At 32.8% G+C, this 16,447-nt stretch overlaps 2 protein-coding genes across 2 annotated transcripts in view; both read right to left on the bottom strand.

The window, feature by feature from the left end:
- Window positions 1-16,447, bottom strand: part of LOC309668481 (olfactory receptor 1165-like) — a 269,123-nt gene that overhangs the window by 168,162 nt on the left and 84,514 nt on the right. The gene's annotated exons all lie outside the window — the stretch shown is intronic.
- LOC309668465 (olfactory receptor 8H1-like) lies at window positions 4,584-15,294 on the bottom strand. The gene is made up of 2 exons (XM_082478344.1): window positions 7,738-15,294; window positions 4,584-6,860 (listed from the first exon to the last, which is right to left on the bottom strand). The coding sequence occupies exon 2, from the start codon at window positions 6,839-6,841 to the stop codon at window positions 5,876-5,878; it is 966 nt and encodes a 321-aa protein (XP_082334470.1). The 5' UTR covers window positions 6,842-6,860; window positions 7,738-15,294; the 3' UTR covers window positions 4,584-5,875.

Genomic DNA, 16,447 nt, shown 5'->3' with positions numbered 1-16,447 from the left:
AATAAAAGGAGAACTGGCCTGAAATTCAGAATGCCACTATTCCAGAGTCTAGAACAATATCTCACCCATATTGTGCCTCATATATATTCCCTTGATGAATAAATATTATAGGTTGGAAACTGTGAAAACCATTTTACTTAATTCAATTAAGGGACGCATAAACAGAGATAGCATTTTCTGTGTAAATATTAGTTACTGTTTAGATTTTCTAGTCTATTACTTCCTTTAAATATTTTTCCTCTTCTTTCTATTAGTCTATTTTGCTATTCTTTTCTAGTTTGTTTATTTGTTTACTAAAATGTTTTTGTACTTTGGAAATATATTTAGTTTTAAAAATTCCTGCTATATTAACCCTGTTATCCCCACATTTGAGGTGCTATCTCTTAATTTCCTATTATGAGAAATATTGGATTAACAAGTAGTTGAAGTTCTGTTGGACTGCCTTTAAACTTATATTCATATTTTTCTTTTGTTCGTTGCTTGTTTCCATTTCTCCTGCCATGAAGTACTGTTGATAAGCTTGATATGGGTGCTTGGCTAACCTTTAAAAGAAACAAGATCTTTCGGTCTGGATCTGCATAAAGAAATATTAACTTTAATAAATAATTTAATACTGATCTTTCTTTGTTAACTTAGAACACGTTATATGTTTCCTATGGGAAGTTTCAAATCACCTTTCATTTCAGGAGAAAAAGTCTTGAGTATAGTTTGTGATAACTCTTCTGTTTCTTTGGCTTGGTTTTCATCTTTGGAGAATTAAAATATATGCATGTTCTGCTTTCTTCATCTATATATTCTGCCTTTCTTATATTTTTCTGACTGTATTTTTCTTTTTTTGGATGTGTTCACTTTTGAAAAAATTTTCCTATGACCTTTTCCCCCTTATCTCATGTAAATAACATTTAGAGGTATATAAAGGTAGGAACTCTCTTGAGAAATAATATACACACCATAAATTTCACCTGCATTATATTATATATTCAAAATGTATAATTCATGATGTGTAATATGTTTAAAGGGTTATATATGTTCATCACTCCTAAAAGAATCCTTGCAGCAGCTAGCAGTTATCCTCCATACTCTCCCCCCCAAAACTAGGAACTACTATCAACTTTCTGTATATCAGTTTGCCTATTCTGGATATTTCATGTGAGTTGCATCATATAGTATGTTGTGTTTTGTAACTAAGGTATTTCCTTAAAATAAAGTTTTTAAAGTTCACCCACCCACGGTGTAGGATGTATAAGTATTTCATTTCTTCTTTATTGCCATACTATACTCCATTGCATGGATATATCACATTTCATTTATTCATTCATCATCTGATGGCCATTTGGGTTGTTTCTACTCTTTGGCTATCATTCATAGTGCTTATGAACATTTTCAGGCAAGTGCTTAAGTGAATTTATGCTTTCAATGAACTTGGTTGATACTGAAGAGTAGGCCCAAGCCCAGATGGTTTCACTGGTGTATTGTACCAGACATTAAAAAGAAAAATCAATTCTTTCAACAATGCAGAAAAGGACAACATGTGGTAGACAACAGATCAACAACACAGAAGAAACCTATTTTCCAGGATTACTCTGAAAAAGAACCATCCTCACACCCTAGTCAGCTAATCTCTGCGAGGTTATAACCAAGGACGCTTCTTTTTTCTTCGTTGAGCCACTCTGTTTCTGAATCCCATTGTTACACCAGGATAGCCTGTACCCTGACTATTACAAACTCTTCTGAGAACAATATCATCATCAGATAAACTCTTCTTTCTTTTGTGGAGTTTTCCTTCTGTGAATAGGACTGTGCCTGTATGTTGGAGAAGATTTAGCTAGTAGTGCCCAAATCACGTTGCCTTCTATCAGCACTTCTAGAGAATATCTGCCAGAAATATACACCTTTCCACAATCCCCGGTATTTTATTTAATATAGTAATGAATTCTATTTTTTTCATCTCTGATGATCATAGTATAATTAGGTAGAAAATGTCGTATCAGAGAGTCTGATGAAGAATATGAACACTAGGGTTAGACTATCTGGGCTCAAATGTGAACTTGTTCTTTAACTAGTGAAGTGACCATGAACCCAGTTATTTAATCTGTGTGGTCTCAAGATCTGTAAGTTGCAACCTTCAGATACATTTATTGAGGTATATATCTAGGCGCTGGGGATACAATGTTGGACAAAGTAAGCGAGAATCCTGCACTCATTAAGCTTACATGATAGTGTGTTGGGGGAGGCAGACAAGACACAAAATGCTTTAGCAAAACATATAAAATGTTAGCTAGACATAACTGCTATGGAAAACAGAGGAGGCATAAAAGGGGGGAGGGAACAGGTACAGTTTTTAAATCCGATGGTAAGGATGTTTTTATTAAGAATAGAATAAGAAAAAAGCATGCAGCTGTCTATGAAAAGGAAGTTTCAGAATGAGGAAATAGAAAAATTCCAGGTAGTGTCAGGACTAATGTGTACAGAAGAGTTAGGATGTCATGTGGTCTAATCAAAGTGAGTATGAGTGATAGAATAGGAAGGAATGAGTTCATAGAGGTAGGAGTGGGGACAAAGTCATTGTGGACCAGTGGGCCCTTATGAAGGTTTTCATTTTCACTGTTAGTATGATGAGAAGTCTTGTAGGATTTGTGAAGAAAGTGATATAATCCAACTTATTGTTTAACAGTATTGCTCTGGCTCTTATATTGACACTTAGATTCAAGAGGGATATGGCCAACCAGAGAAAAGCCAGGAGGCTGCAGCAATAATTTTAAGACTGAGATGATGGATTTTTGGGTCAGGATGGTAGCAGAAAAAATGTTGAGAAGTAGTCAGACTCCAAACATATTCTGTATTTTGAATCAACATAATATGCTGATAGATTGGATGTAAGGTATGTGAGATAAAGAGAAAATTTCAGGATTCCTTTTAAGACTTTGTCTGAATAGGTAGAAAGACTTGAGAAAACATGTAGATATTGCTGGTACCTACCTGAAAGTTACCTTGTGAAGATCAATTGTTTTCGTTCTATATCTAAAGCTCCTTAAATGTTGACTGGCATATGGTAAGTGCTTAGCAAAATATGTTATCACCATTATAGCAATCAATTATTGGGAAGTAAACACAGCTGTTTATGTTTTGGGCATGTTCTATTCTTGTGTTATTTCCTCTATCATGAGTTGATAAGTAGCATTTTGGCATGGCATCATAATAAAGCATATTACGTTTTAAATTACTTCAGACCACATTTTACATAAAGTACAAAATGGACTAATATAACAAGGAATGTTCAGGGCAAATGCAAAAGTCTAAATCTTTTATATTCCCCGTAGATTATATTACACATGTGTAATGATAGTACATAAATGGTTTCCAAACTGTATTGTAGAAGAATAGGTAGGCTTAATTTAATTAGAGTTTAGTTTACTTTAATTGTAATTTTTCCAAGTTAAGTGTTGTCCACAAAAAACATAGAACCTGTTGACCATATTTGCCAACACAAACCAACAGGGTACATTTACTAATCATAGAACTAGAAATGAAAGAATGGTAAAAACAAAGTTTGTAAAAAAGACTAGAAAAATGAAAAGAGCCCATTAATATAGGAAATAACATATGCTTATAAAAGATGAGAGAGGAGCCAAAAAAAGTATATTATTGGGCTTCCCTGGTGGCGCAGTGGTTCAGAATCCGCCTGCCAATGCAGGGGACACGGGTTTGAGCCCTGGTCCGGGAAGATCCCACATGCTGTGGAGCAACTAAACCCGGGCGCCACAACTACTGAGCCTGTGCTCTAGAGCCCGTGCTCTGCAACAAGAGAAGCCACTGCAATGAGAAGCCTGCGCACTAGAGTGAAGAGTAACCCCAGCTCGCCGCAACTAGAGAAAGACGGCGCACAGCAACGAAGACCCAACACAGCCAAAAATAAATAAAATTAAAAAAAAAAAAAAAGAGTTGACACATTTTTAAAAAACATATATTATTAAACCACTGGAAGCAAAAACATATAGCAATAGCTGTAAATATAGATTGTAGGAAACATGGATATCAGAATAAAAAATCATAATAATTTCAAATGGCATTCATATATGATAAGGGAATTTTTTAAATAAATGAAGTATTGGAAAATAATGCTTATTTTAAAACTTGAGTAAATTTGTTGACAATTTTGAATTAGTAAAAATAATTTCAACTTTTAACTCCTAAAAGAAAGTCTGCACTTCTGCATCTAATTTTTAACATTTAAAACATTTGTAAGAAAAATAATCATACATAGTTTTGCAGAGAACACAATCTAAATTTCAAAAAATAAATTTTTTTATAATCATTATTTTTTGAATAAAAACTACCTAGTTACTAAAGTTTAAACCAAAAAAATGAAATACTTGGAAAATGAAAAATATATTCTTAAATGACCTTTAAATAGCAGAGAAAATTAAAATTGCAAACTAAGATTATGTACAAGAATAATTTTAAAATAAATTTTAGCTCTCTACCTGACTAAAGTTTGTGGGTTGCCAAACCTGAATTCATTGTAAGGTAGTAGCTGAACAACTTGTCTCTGTTAAACCCTTTAAAACAAATGAGTCAAGCAATTAATTCAAGAGTTTATTTTTAATGATCATAACAAACCTATAGAAATCAGGAGAATGGTAATGATGTTCTGAAATACACAGAATTTCAACAATAAGGCAGTTTACTGAAGGTTCCTGACACATCACAGAAAGGTAGGGTTTTAAAATGTTTTCAGAGAGCCCCCAGGAGCTATCACTGCATGCAGATTTTTAACCTGATGAATTTACAAACATTTCATGTTCAAAGCATTGCAAAACGAGAGTCTCAATTTTCCCCATGTACCAAAAACCCATTCACCTTAAATTTCAATGACAAAGGAATAATCAAATGTTAAACTTGTAAGTGTACACAGAAAGCTGCAAAAAAGGACATAGGAAATGACAGAAATATTGCTCATGTATATAATATATACATAAATACATAACTATCAATCTGGAAGGACACATACAAAGCTGTTAATAACTTTTAGGGCATTTGTATTTTCTTAAATTTTTCCATGTTCTCAAACTTTCTCCAGTATAAACATATTCCATTCTAAACCAAAATTGTGAAGTGCTGACTTTTTCCTTAGCTGTTTGTGTGTTTGTCCTTTAAATCAACCAAAAGAAATTTATAAATCACAAGTGAATATTCTTTAATAAAAAGCCATCATACACTAAAACTACTGCAGGAATGTGAATCTTCTAACGATAATGGCCAGCTTTTATTAGGACTGCCTTAAATGCTTCACGTCCATTATCTGATTTAATCTTTACAATAACACTATGGACCTGCAACTGTTATTTATCTTGTGCAGTTGAAGAAACTTGAGGCTTAAAGTTTCAGTGATTTTTTAAAGGGTTATACAGCAAAAAGGGTAGCTAGGGTCCAAATCCTGGAATGTTTGGTTCCAAAGTAAGTGCTCTTAATCACTCTGCTATGTTGCTTCTCCACAAATTAAATGAAATGGTTTCTGAAACTGGTATCATTGTTCCCAAAATGGAGCTCTTTTCAAGCATAACAATTTCTGAAGTTAGATTATGCATGGGATTTAGTACAATATAGTTTTAAATGTGACAACTGTACCTTTGCATTTTGCAAATCAGTTGCCTTTAAAAACATATATATTTGGACCATGGATTTAACATATTTCATGGATTACAATTACAATGTGTATTTCTAAAGGCATAGTCTTTGAAATGCCAAAGATCATATTTGGTCAAGCAAAGGATGGTTTAAGAGAATAAATAAATAAATAAATAAATAAATAAATTTGTTTCTGGAGAAAGAGCAAGAAAATACACTATAGGGAAGAAAAAAAGAAAAGATGAGCTTAAAAGTTTAGCTTCAGTCTTATTTTATGCTTGGAGCTCTTTCCCTTCTGCGTGACTCTAATGAGAGCCTTTTTTACTTCTTTGTTTCGAAGACTATATAAAAATGGATTCAGCATGGGGATGACAATAGTGTAAAAAACAGAAGCCACTTGATCCTTTCTCAAGGAGTAGTACTTACTTGGTTTTAAATAAGTAAAAATCAAAGTGCTATAAAAGATGGTAACTCCCAGGAGATGGGAGGCACAAGTAGAGAAGGCTTTTCGCTTCCCTGAAGTGGAAGTAATTTTCAGGATAGTAGACAGGATGGACACATAGGACACAGATATTGTGATAAGAGACACCACTAGGGTGGAGCCAGCAAAAATGGATATTGTGATTTCAATGTCCTGTGTGTCAGTGCAGGACAGGGCTAAAATTGGGGGTGTTTCACAGAAAAAGTGATGGATTATATTGGAGTCGCAGAAATCCAATCTGCTCATGCAAAGCACATTGACAAAGGAGTCCATGAAGCCAATAAAATAGGATCCAAAGACTAGGGAGCAGCAGCGTCTTGTGGACATAACCACTGGGTAATGCAGAGGATTGCAGATGGCTACATAGCGATCATAGGCCATTGAGGAGAGAAGAAAACATTCAGTGGCACCCAAGAAGATAAAGCAATTCATCTGGGTGAAGCAGTTCAGGTATGAAATATACTTGGTGGAAGTCAGTAAGTTTTGTAAGGTTTTAGGGGTGATGACGGTTGAGTAACTGAGGTCAAGAAATGACAGGTGACTGAGGAAAAAATACATGGGGGTGTGAAGCTGGAGATCCAGGTGGATTATCAACATCATCCCTGCATTCAGCAACACAGTGATCAGGTATATCAGGAGAAATAGCGTAAAGAGGACCAGCTGGATCTCTTCAGAATCTGTCAGTCCCATGAGGATGAAGTCAGACACATGTGTGCTATTCCTTCTACTCATAGTGTTCAAATGCTCTAAACTGTTGAGAAATCAAAGTTGATACTTAGCAGGAATTACTTCAAGAAGATTTGTGTTTCTATGCCTGACATGACATATTTATATTAGTTTATGTTTCTAGAAAGTGATAATAATGAAGTGTGTATACTGTATGAAGAGAAAAATCTTAATTTGATTGCCAAATATAGAAATAGGTACAAGTTGACATTTGGACATAACAAAAGCTAATATAATGAAGAATTAGAATAAGCCTGACACTGTTCTAAACGCTTCCCGTTTTTAATGCATTTAATACCCATGAGATTATTATACCATAATTAGTACTATTAGCCACATTTTTCATATGTGAAAAAGGGCACAGAGAATTTAGGTAACTTATCCAGTGTTAGACCTACTAAATACTGGCTCTGTAATTCTACCAAGATAGATTGACTCCAGAGAGCATGTCCATAATACTATATTCCTATTTATAATTAATGTCAATAAACCCGAGGAAAAAAATACTAGATATATAAAAAACAATGATAGAAGAATAGTTTTAGTGCACCATGTGCTGTTCTTTCATTTCTAATAGTATATAATACTAATGACAAATAAATTTCAACAAGTGGACTTTAGTAGGGTGTATTAAAATGATAGACCACATGTTAGTACTAATTTTAAAAAGATATGTTTTCCTAACTTGACCAATCAAAATCAGATTTCTTCCAAAATTATTTTTCTGAAATATGCACATTGCTTGTAGACCCTGATTACATCAACTCTGTATTTCTGTTTCTACAAATCCTGGCATTACTTAGGGTAAGGTCTAAATGATACCTGTATGCATATTTTTCTGATAATGTCCCCGTTTTATTTGATCTTAACTAAAACCTTCTAATTTTGAGAATAATACTTACCAGGAGCCAAAGTTGGTGAAAAAACACTTTTTACCAATATAATGTGTCTAGAAGTATGTCAATCTCAAATTTTGCTCACAAATAAAATATGAAGACCATTTCAGTCGAAAATTTCTGTGATATAATATTTTTCTTTGGCATAAGTTCTCTTTAAATTTTAGAGTATTCATTTTGTTTTATTCTGAGGGAAAAATAAATCAACTTAGAAATTTTGTTCAGCTCCCAATCAAATGTAAAATTTGCCAGGAAGTTTTGTCTTAGAAGAGTATCAGGGATCCACTGTATACACACTTAAGCGGAGCCGAGTATGCCTGCCTCTCCTCCTGATAATTTCAGGGTACTTCATATACTGGGGATTGATGATAATACAACATTTTGTCATCCCAGTAGACTAATTTCCAAGGAAGATTACTTGGCTTGTCTCCAAGAACAAAAGTTCAAGGACTAATTGCAGCTATACTAGGTTTTGAGAAGCTAGTCATCTTTTCCCCTAGAAGCCACACAATGAAGAGCCTAATGGTTTGGTGTTCCTTTGTGATGCTTTAAATTGATGCCTGGAGTGGTAGAGAAACTATTTCTAGAGAAATACTTAGTCTGTGACTGAAACCATCAGGGATGGAATCAGACATGCTTCACAATGAAACTTTTATTTTTAAATGTGTGACACTATTATAGGAGTAAATATGTTCATTAGAAAGAAAATGAAAATATAATAAAATTCAAAGAACAATGTAAAAATAATCAAAACTGTTGTAACATTTTGATAAGTTTCTCCTAATTATTTGTTGTTTATAGAATGCTTATTTTTATACATCTAGATTTGCATAATTAGTATCATACTGCATATTCAGCATCCACCCTCATTTTATAACTACAATTTCATGACACACTGACCAATGTGATACTAGCCTTTCATAAAACCCATAATTCATGTGTTGTGCATTGACTGATACCCCATGAACATCTTCATTCTAATGAAATCTTCCTCAGATGTTAAGAATTTTATTGAATATTATTTACCCAAGATGAGGAAATAAAGGAAAACTCTTAAAAAGGGATAGACTGAGAATCAGATTAAAATATTCTTGTGAATCTTTCATTAATTCATGATAATTAAACCAATTTTCATGTACATTTAAAAGTGACTCTTACAGGAAAGTCTGCTCATACACCAGAATTTCAGGAGATAATTTGTTGGTTTGTGTAAAGGAGCTACTTTTATATTAATATTTATAGTATCTTTGATGAACTTTAAAAGGGCAATTCTACTCATCAAAAATTAATGCTGCTAAAACAGGTGTGAAATAAAGTGCATATATTATCATATTTTATGGCAAGATAAGAAAAAACATACATCTTAAAGAAATTTGTTTCTTTAAATTGTATAAAGAAAATTTAACTTTAATAAATAAAGAAATATTGACTTTAATAAATACTTTAATACTCATCATTCTTTGTTGACTTAGAACATATTATATCCATTTATTAGGAAGTTTCAAATCTTTCATTTCAGGGGAAAAAATCTTGATTATGACATGATATCTTTTCTGTTTCTTTGGCTTAGTTTTCGTGTTTGGAGGATCAAAACATATGAATGTTCTGCTTTCTTCATCTATATATTCCTCCTTTCTTCAGTTTTCCTGCCTGTATTTTCTATGGGATGTATTCACTTTTCAAAAATTTTTATTGGAGTATAGTTGCTTTACAATGTTGTGTTAGTTTCTACAGTACAGCAAAGTGAATCAGCTATACATATAAATATATCCCCTCATTTTTGAATTTCCTTCCCATTTACGTCACCACAGAGCATTGAGTAGAGTTCCCTGTGCCATACAGCAGGTTCTCATTAGTTATCTATTTTATACATATTAGTGTATATATGTCAATCCCAATCTCCCAATTCTTTCCACCCCCCCTTTTCCCCCTTGGTGTCCGTACATTTGTTCTCTACATCTGTGTCTCTATTTCTGCCTTGCAAACAAGTTTTTCTGTACCATTTTTCTAGATTCCCGATATACGCGTTAATATACGATATCTGTTTTTCTCTTTCTGACTTAACTTCACTCTGAATGACAGTCTCTCAGCCCATCCATGTCTCTACAAATGACCCAATTTCATTCCCTTTTATGGCTGAGTAATATTCCATTGTATATATGTACCACATCTTCTTTATCCATTCCTCTGTCGATGGACATTTAGGTTGCTTCCATGACCTGGCTATTGTAAATAGTGCTGCAATGAACATTGGGGTGCATGTGTCTTTTTGCAGCTCAATATCAAAAAAACAAACGACTCAATCAAAAAATGGGTGGAAGATATAAATAGACATTTCTCCAAAGAAGACATACAGATGGCCAAGAGGCACATGAAAAGATGCTCAACATCACTAATTATTAGAGAAATGCAAGTCAAAACTACAATGAGGTATCACCTCACACCGGTCAGAATGGCTGTCATGAAAAAATCTACAAATAATAAATGCTGGAGAGGGTGTGGAGAAAAGGGAACCCTCTTGTACTGTTGGTGGGAATGTAAACTGATACAGCCACTATGGAGACCAGTATGGAGGTTCCTTAAAAAACTAAAAATAGAATTACCATAAGACCCAGCAATCCCACCATGGGCATATACACTGAGAAAACCATAATTCAGAAAGACACATGGATTCATGTTCTTTATCACATAGCTGTCTAAGCAAATATTTTGTATAAGTTTGTGGTTTGCTCATTCTCTCAACAGTGTCTCTCATGAAGCAGATTTTAAATGTGATAAAGTACAATTTATCATTTTCCCCCTATGGTTCATGAGTCTTGTGTTTTATACAAAAGTTTGTGACTAACCCATAGTCGAAAAAGCGTTGTCCTATTTTTTCTCTAGAAATATTATTATAGTAGGTTTTCTACTAAGGCCTAAGAATTATTTTGAGAAAACTTTTATATATGATGCAAAGAATGACTCATGTCTCTTTTTTTGTGACATAAGGTTAGTCTACCTATTCAGTGTCACTAAAAAAATTACTATCCTTCTTCCATGGATATTCCTTAGCAACTTTGTTAAAAATCAATTGCCTATTTTCTGTGGATCTATTGTTGAAGACTCTGTTCTTTTCCATTGATCTAGATATCTATATTTTCACCAACACCACACTCTCTTGATTATTTTAGTTTTGTGGCAAATCTTGAAATTAGATTATGTAAATCTTACTTTATTCTTCTTTTTCAAAATTGCCCCGACTCCCTTAGTTTCTCTCTCTTTTTATGTTTTTGTAAATTGTAGAATTACCTTATCAATTTTTTCAGAAATTCTTGTTTATTTTTAACTAAGGTTGCATTGAATATACGGATCATTTGGGATTACATTTAATTAACAGATCCTTTGTTCACAATTAGGCTGAGTATCAGTATCATCTTTCTTTCTTTCCTCCCTTCCTTCTTTTCTGCTTTCCTTCTATCTTTCTTTTAAAACTCAGATTCCACGGCCATCATTGCCTATCTACTAATTTAGAATCTCTGGGTGTGAGCTTAAGCATCTATGTATTTTTCACAATTTTTTGAAGAATTTCTTTAAGTACATAGCCTAATACTAGTCTATAGATTAGTATTGGGTGGGTCGAAAAGTTCGTTTGGGTTTTCTGGTAACATCATAGAGAAAAACCCGAACAAACTTATTGGCCAACCCAATATAAAGGGTCCTTAGACAAGACGCTATACAACTCAAATTCTGACCTTTATCTTTGACAGAGCTCTAATTCTAATGTTATATTACATAGAATAACAATTATCTGTATACTCTCCCATTTCTTTTGTCAATACTTTCTATTCATCTATTTATATCTTATTTTTTCTAGTAACTACTCAATGAGTTTTAAAATATCTTTCATACTACTTAGAAGGGTAGCATCTTTAAAGTTAAATGAGTATTGTAATCTCTATTAAATGATTTTGAATTCTGCCATAGCTTATGCTTTTATTATTATTTCTTCATGTCCATGTTGATAGGGTTTTGAGAGAAGTAAACAGGTTATATTCCCAGGAAAAAGAAACTGGATTTCAGAGAATTTAAGCTGTCTCTTAGTGTCAGAGTTAGGACTATGTCTCATATCATTAAATTTCTTTTCCAGTCCTATGCATATTCTTTTTCGACTGAAAGATCATTTTGTACCAGAAGCCAAAGTTCATTCATGTAGTCATTTTTATCATGTAGTTCATTGCTCCAGAACCATTCTCTTGTTTACCATGGGAAAAAAATCCTCTTGTTACTTTTTGGTCCCAGAAGAGAATTAGTGTGTTTTCCCTTGGGGCATTCCTGTAGATTTCAAGAAGAGCTTGAGAACCTGGTATAAGAGTCCAAACATTTGGTATCCATAGCACACCTTAATAAAATGAGCAGTGCATTTCCACAGGTAAGAAGAAATATTTTACATCACCTACAAAATATTTATATACCAGAAGTTATAACCATGAATCTCAAACTAGATTATAATCTTTAGTATGTAAATCTGAGATAGAAATTTCTAGTTAACTCAGAGTTGAATAAAAATTAAATGAGAGAATTCACAGGAACATAACAGGGAAAACAGTAAAGACTCTTTGCATGTTTAGGTCAATAGATTTGTAAATTAGAAATTTTATTTAATTTCCTTGATGGAATATAACTTAAGTCATTATGAGGTAGTGGAAATAAGGTGTTATATTTAAAATTCAGGAAAACTATTAAATGGAGATAAAATTATCAACTGAGCATTGAATATATGACATTTGGAGATCATAATTTTTTTCCTTATAGAGGGATAAAAATTTTTCTTTAATTTATAGTACTAATTAGCTAATTCATCTAGAATCCACTACTGGGTTTTTTGTTTGTTTGTTTTTATTGTTTTGTTTTGTTTAATATAATGGTCTGCTTAAGCTTGTGGCTTTACAAAAGAATTAAAATACATGAAGCTGTTGTATTGTTTCCAGAGGATAACATTTCCAGAACTATGGCATATCACAATGAGTCTGTAATATGGTCAAGTGGAAGTAGCTTAAAGCCTGGAGACAGAGAAACCTAGACATGAATCCTGGCTTTGTTGGTAACTGACTGTGTGACTTGATCAAGTTACAGGTCAGGTGGTTCTCAGTTTTCTCATCTATAAAAGAATGCTGAGTTAGTTTGCAATTTGCTATGTACGTTACATAAGATAATGTACACAAAGTTTCTAACACCTAGTGGCCACTTAATAACTTGCAGTAGTTGCTACTATAGCTGTAGCTTTCCTTCTTCTCAAGCTTAGTGTTTGTAGTACTCTTCCCTTGATATATGGCACTTTGTTTTCTGACTATATGAGGGTTGAAGAACTGATTCGATTTTAGTTATCCAGAGTGACCATGTTTTCTTAATTTGAGATCTCTATTTTTGTCTTTCTAGCTTATATCTCTTAAAGTAAAATCAGCAAGACAAAACACAATCAGTTCCAATATCCTTAAGTATTAGTTGACAGAAATGCCTGTTTGAAGAACATCTTCAATGGGTAGATAAACCTTATACTTTTTGACTATTATTCCTCCACTTCCTTAGAGTGAAGTAGACAATTAATTACTCTAATGGAATATAATCTGTACTAAAATATACTTTCATTCATAAACCACCATCTTGCACTACAGATAAAATCAGAGAAGTCGAGAGTTATGAGAAAATTATTATGGGCAAAGTTACCAGGGGAATTTAAGCAAACACACTATTATTTTACTGTAATGCCCAAAGTCAGAATGCAGTAACAGAAATGTATTTTTAAGGTGACTGATAACATAGAATATTCAGATTCTCTGGATTTAATCTCATAAGAAAAGTACTTTAGTATATCTTAATATCGTATAACAAACATACATAAGTAAAAGAAGCAATACTTACTTTCTGGTTTGGTGACCATTCATTGCTCAATGCTTTGATGAACTGATTTTAATTCCCTATTAATATTTCATAAGTAAATAAAATTTAGAAGTCATCTTTCACATGTATGCATACTCCACATATAAGGAAAACATTTTAATTTTATAAAACATATTTAACGTATTTCATAACTAAGCACTCTGCAATCACACCGTGTCCATGTATTGATAGTTGAACAAGACATGCACAAAAATTTTGGCCAATCTTAGTTACTTTTTGATTTGAAGCTTAAGGTTACGTTTCCAATGTCACACTAGGTGCTAAATCTGATGTTTTAATATAAGGTTTTAGAGTCCAAATACAATGTTCTTCATCTTCCACAATTGTGCTACATCAGACACATCAGTTAAATAAAGGTTAGAATTGTACTAAAAGTAAAATTTCCCTTGTGTATGTCAGTCAACATGTATTTTGTGATGAATACCTTTAGTAGACTACTTATTTATATATTTTTCCAAAACCGCTTACGTGTATTTGTTTTCTTTTTTAAATTTTTATTGGAGTATAGTTTATTTACAATGTTGTGTTAGTTTCAGGTATACAACAAAGTGAATCAGTTATACGTATACATATATCCACTCTTTTTAAGATCTTTTTCCATATAGATCATTACGGAGTATTGAGTGGAGAGTGCTATGCAGTAGGTCGTTATTAGTTATTTATTTTATATATAATAGTGTTTATATGTCAATCCCAATCTCCCAATTTATCCCTCCCTCTGCTTCCCCACCGGTAACCATAAGTTTGTTTTCTACATCTGTGACTATTTCTGTTTTGTAAATAAGTTCATTTGTACCATATTTTTAGATTCCACATATAAGCAATATTATATTATATTTGTCTTTTTATGTCTGACTTACTTCACTCAGTATGACGATCTCTAGGTTCATCCATGTTGCTGCAAATGGCATTATTTCGTTCTTTTTTATGGTAAAATACAAATAGCTCATGCAGTTCAATATCAAAAAAAACAAACAACCCAATCAAAAAATGGGCAGAAGATCTAAATAGACATTTCTCCAAAGAAGACATACAGGTGACCAAAAAGCACATGAAAAGATGCTCAACATCACTAATTATTAGAGAAATGCAGATCAAAACTACAGTGAGGTATTACTTCACACCAGTCAGAATGGCCATCATCAAAAAATCTACAAACAGTAAGTGCTGGAGAGGGTGTGGAGAAAGGGAACCCTCCTATACTGTTGGTGAGAAAGTAAATTGGTACAACCATTATCGAGAACAGTATGGAAGTTCCTTAAAAAACAAAATATAGCCCTATGATATGATCCAGCAATCCCACTCCTGGACATGTATCTGGAGAAAACCATAATTTGAAAAGATACATGCGCCCCATTGTTCATTGCGGCACCATTTACAATCACTAAGACATGGAGGCAACCTAAATGTCCAGTAACAGAGGAGTGGATAAAGAAGATGTGGTACATATATTTTCATTTATTTTCACTGTGCTTATTCCTATATGCTTAATTTCTGTTTTGTTCCCAACTCTCTTTCATGCATATCTTTGTATATAACCTAGAGATGAGAGAGAGAGAGCGAGAGAGGGAACGAGAAATGGAGGGACAAAAAGAGAGAGAAATTTTTTTAACAGATTTGAATTATCTGTTATTTGAAAATCTGTTCAGATTTGATTTGAACAGATTTGATACCAAAATAACAAAGTAATACGTATTTATATTATTAATTGATGGTTTATATTATTTTAATAATGTAACCATTCAAACTAAGCTGGAAATTATAGTATTATTATTACAAGACATTTTTTGTGTGTGTGTGTTCACAGGAGTAATGTATAATTTGTCTGTAGTACACAGAAGTCAAAATTTAAATTTATTATATTTTTTTTACTCTCGAATTCTCTAAGAATTAAATAAGTATATATTTTTTTCATTTAATATCTGCACATTCAAAAATCTATTTAGTCTTTGTGTTAAAAAAAATCTTTCACATGGATCTGAGAACTTTCCGGGAAAATAAAGACAAGCAGCTTTCTTTTTCTTCTATGAATGGTTTTAAGCTGGTTTTCTGATTCTTTCTTGATGTATGGAAATCTCAATATGATAAAAATATAATGTTTCATGTCACAAGTATAAATTATTTTTATATCCATGGTTTTATACACTGCAAATTTTTTACTCCTTTGAGTACATTTTGGTCCATGTCACTGCAGGAAAAACAAGACTCACAGGGCTGAAATCTTGCTCCTAAACATGGTAGATGCAATATTTAATACTTTTCAATCATGAAGACTTTCAGTCCAGGTACAGGTGACTCCTCACCTTTTTTTTGAGAGTGATGACTGTAAAGTTTTTATTAGAGCCAGTGTCATGATTGAAATACTACCGTGTAAGGCAGTGAGTGACCATGTCCCATCTGACTGAGAGTTGGTTCTATTTCCCAATTTTTTAATAGTTGATTTACAATGTTTCAAGTGTACTGCAATTTTTAATGCCCTTATCTTTTTCATACCACAGAATGAGAAAAAGTCTGACAGCATAGGGAAACATACCGGAAATAAAACACTAATTTCTAGCATATGTAGTGATTTTATTCTTTTAGCAATAGCTTCTATAAATTGTATGATCTATTACTGAGTGATTTTCCTTTTATAATAATTTAAAGAATCCTTAAGAAACCATGAGATATTAAAGAAATAGCCATGATTTATTTTTGACAGAAATATTTCTCAAAAATACACCCAAGGACTTTGCAAGGATAATGAGTATATGAACGGAGGAAAATGTAAAATTTTTCA

This window comes from Balaenoptera physalus, assembly GCF_965194825.1.
Source record: "Balaenoptera physalus genome assembly, chromosome: 10".
In the NCBI taxonomy this organism is placed as follows: Eukaryota; Metazoa; Chordata; class Mammalia; order Artiodactyla; family Balaenopteridae; genus Balaenoptera; species Balaenoptera physalus.
The sequence above is the reverse complement of the archived record's forward strand: the minus strand, read 5'-3'. Positions and strand labels throughout refer to the sequence as shown.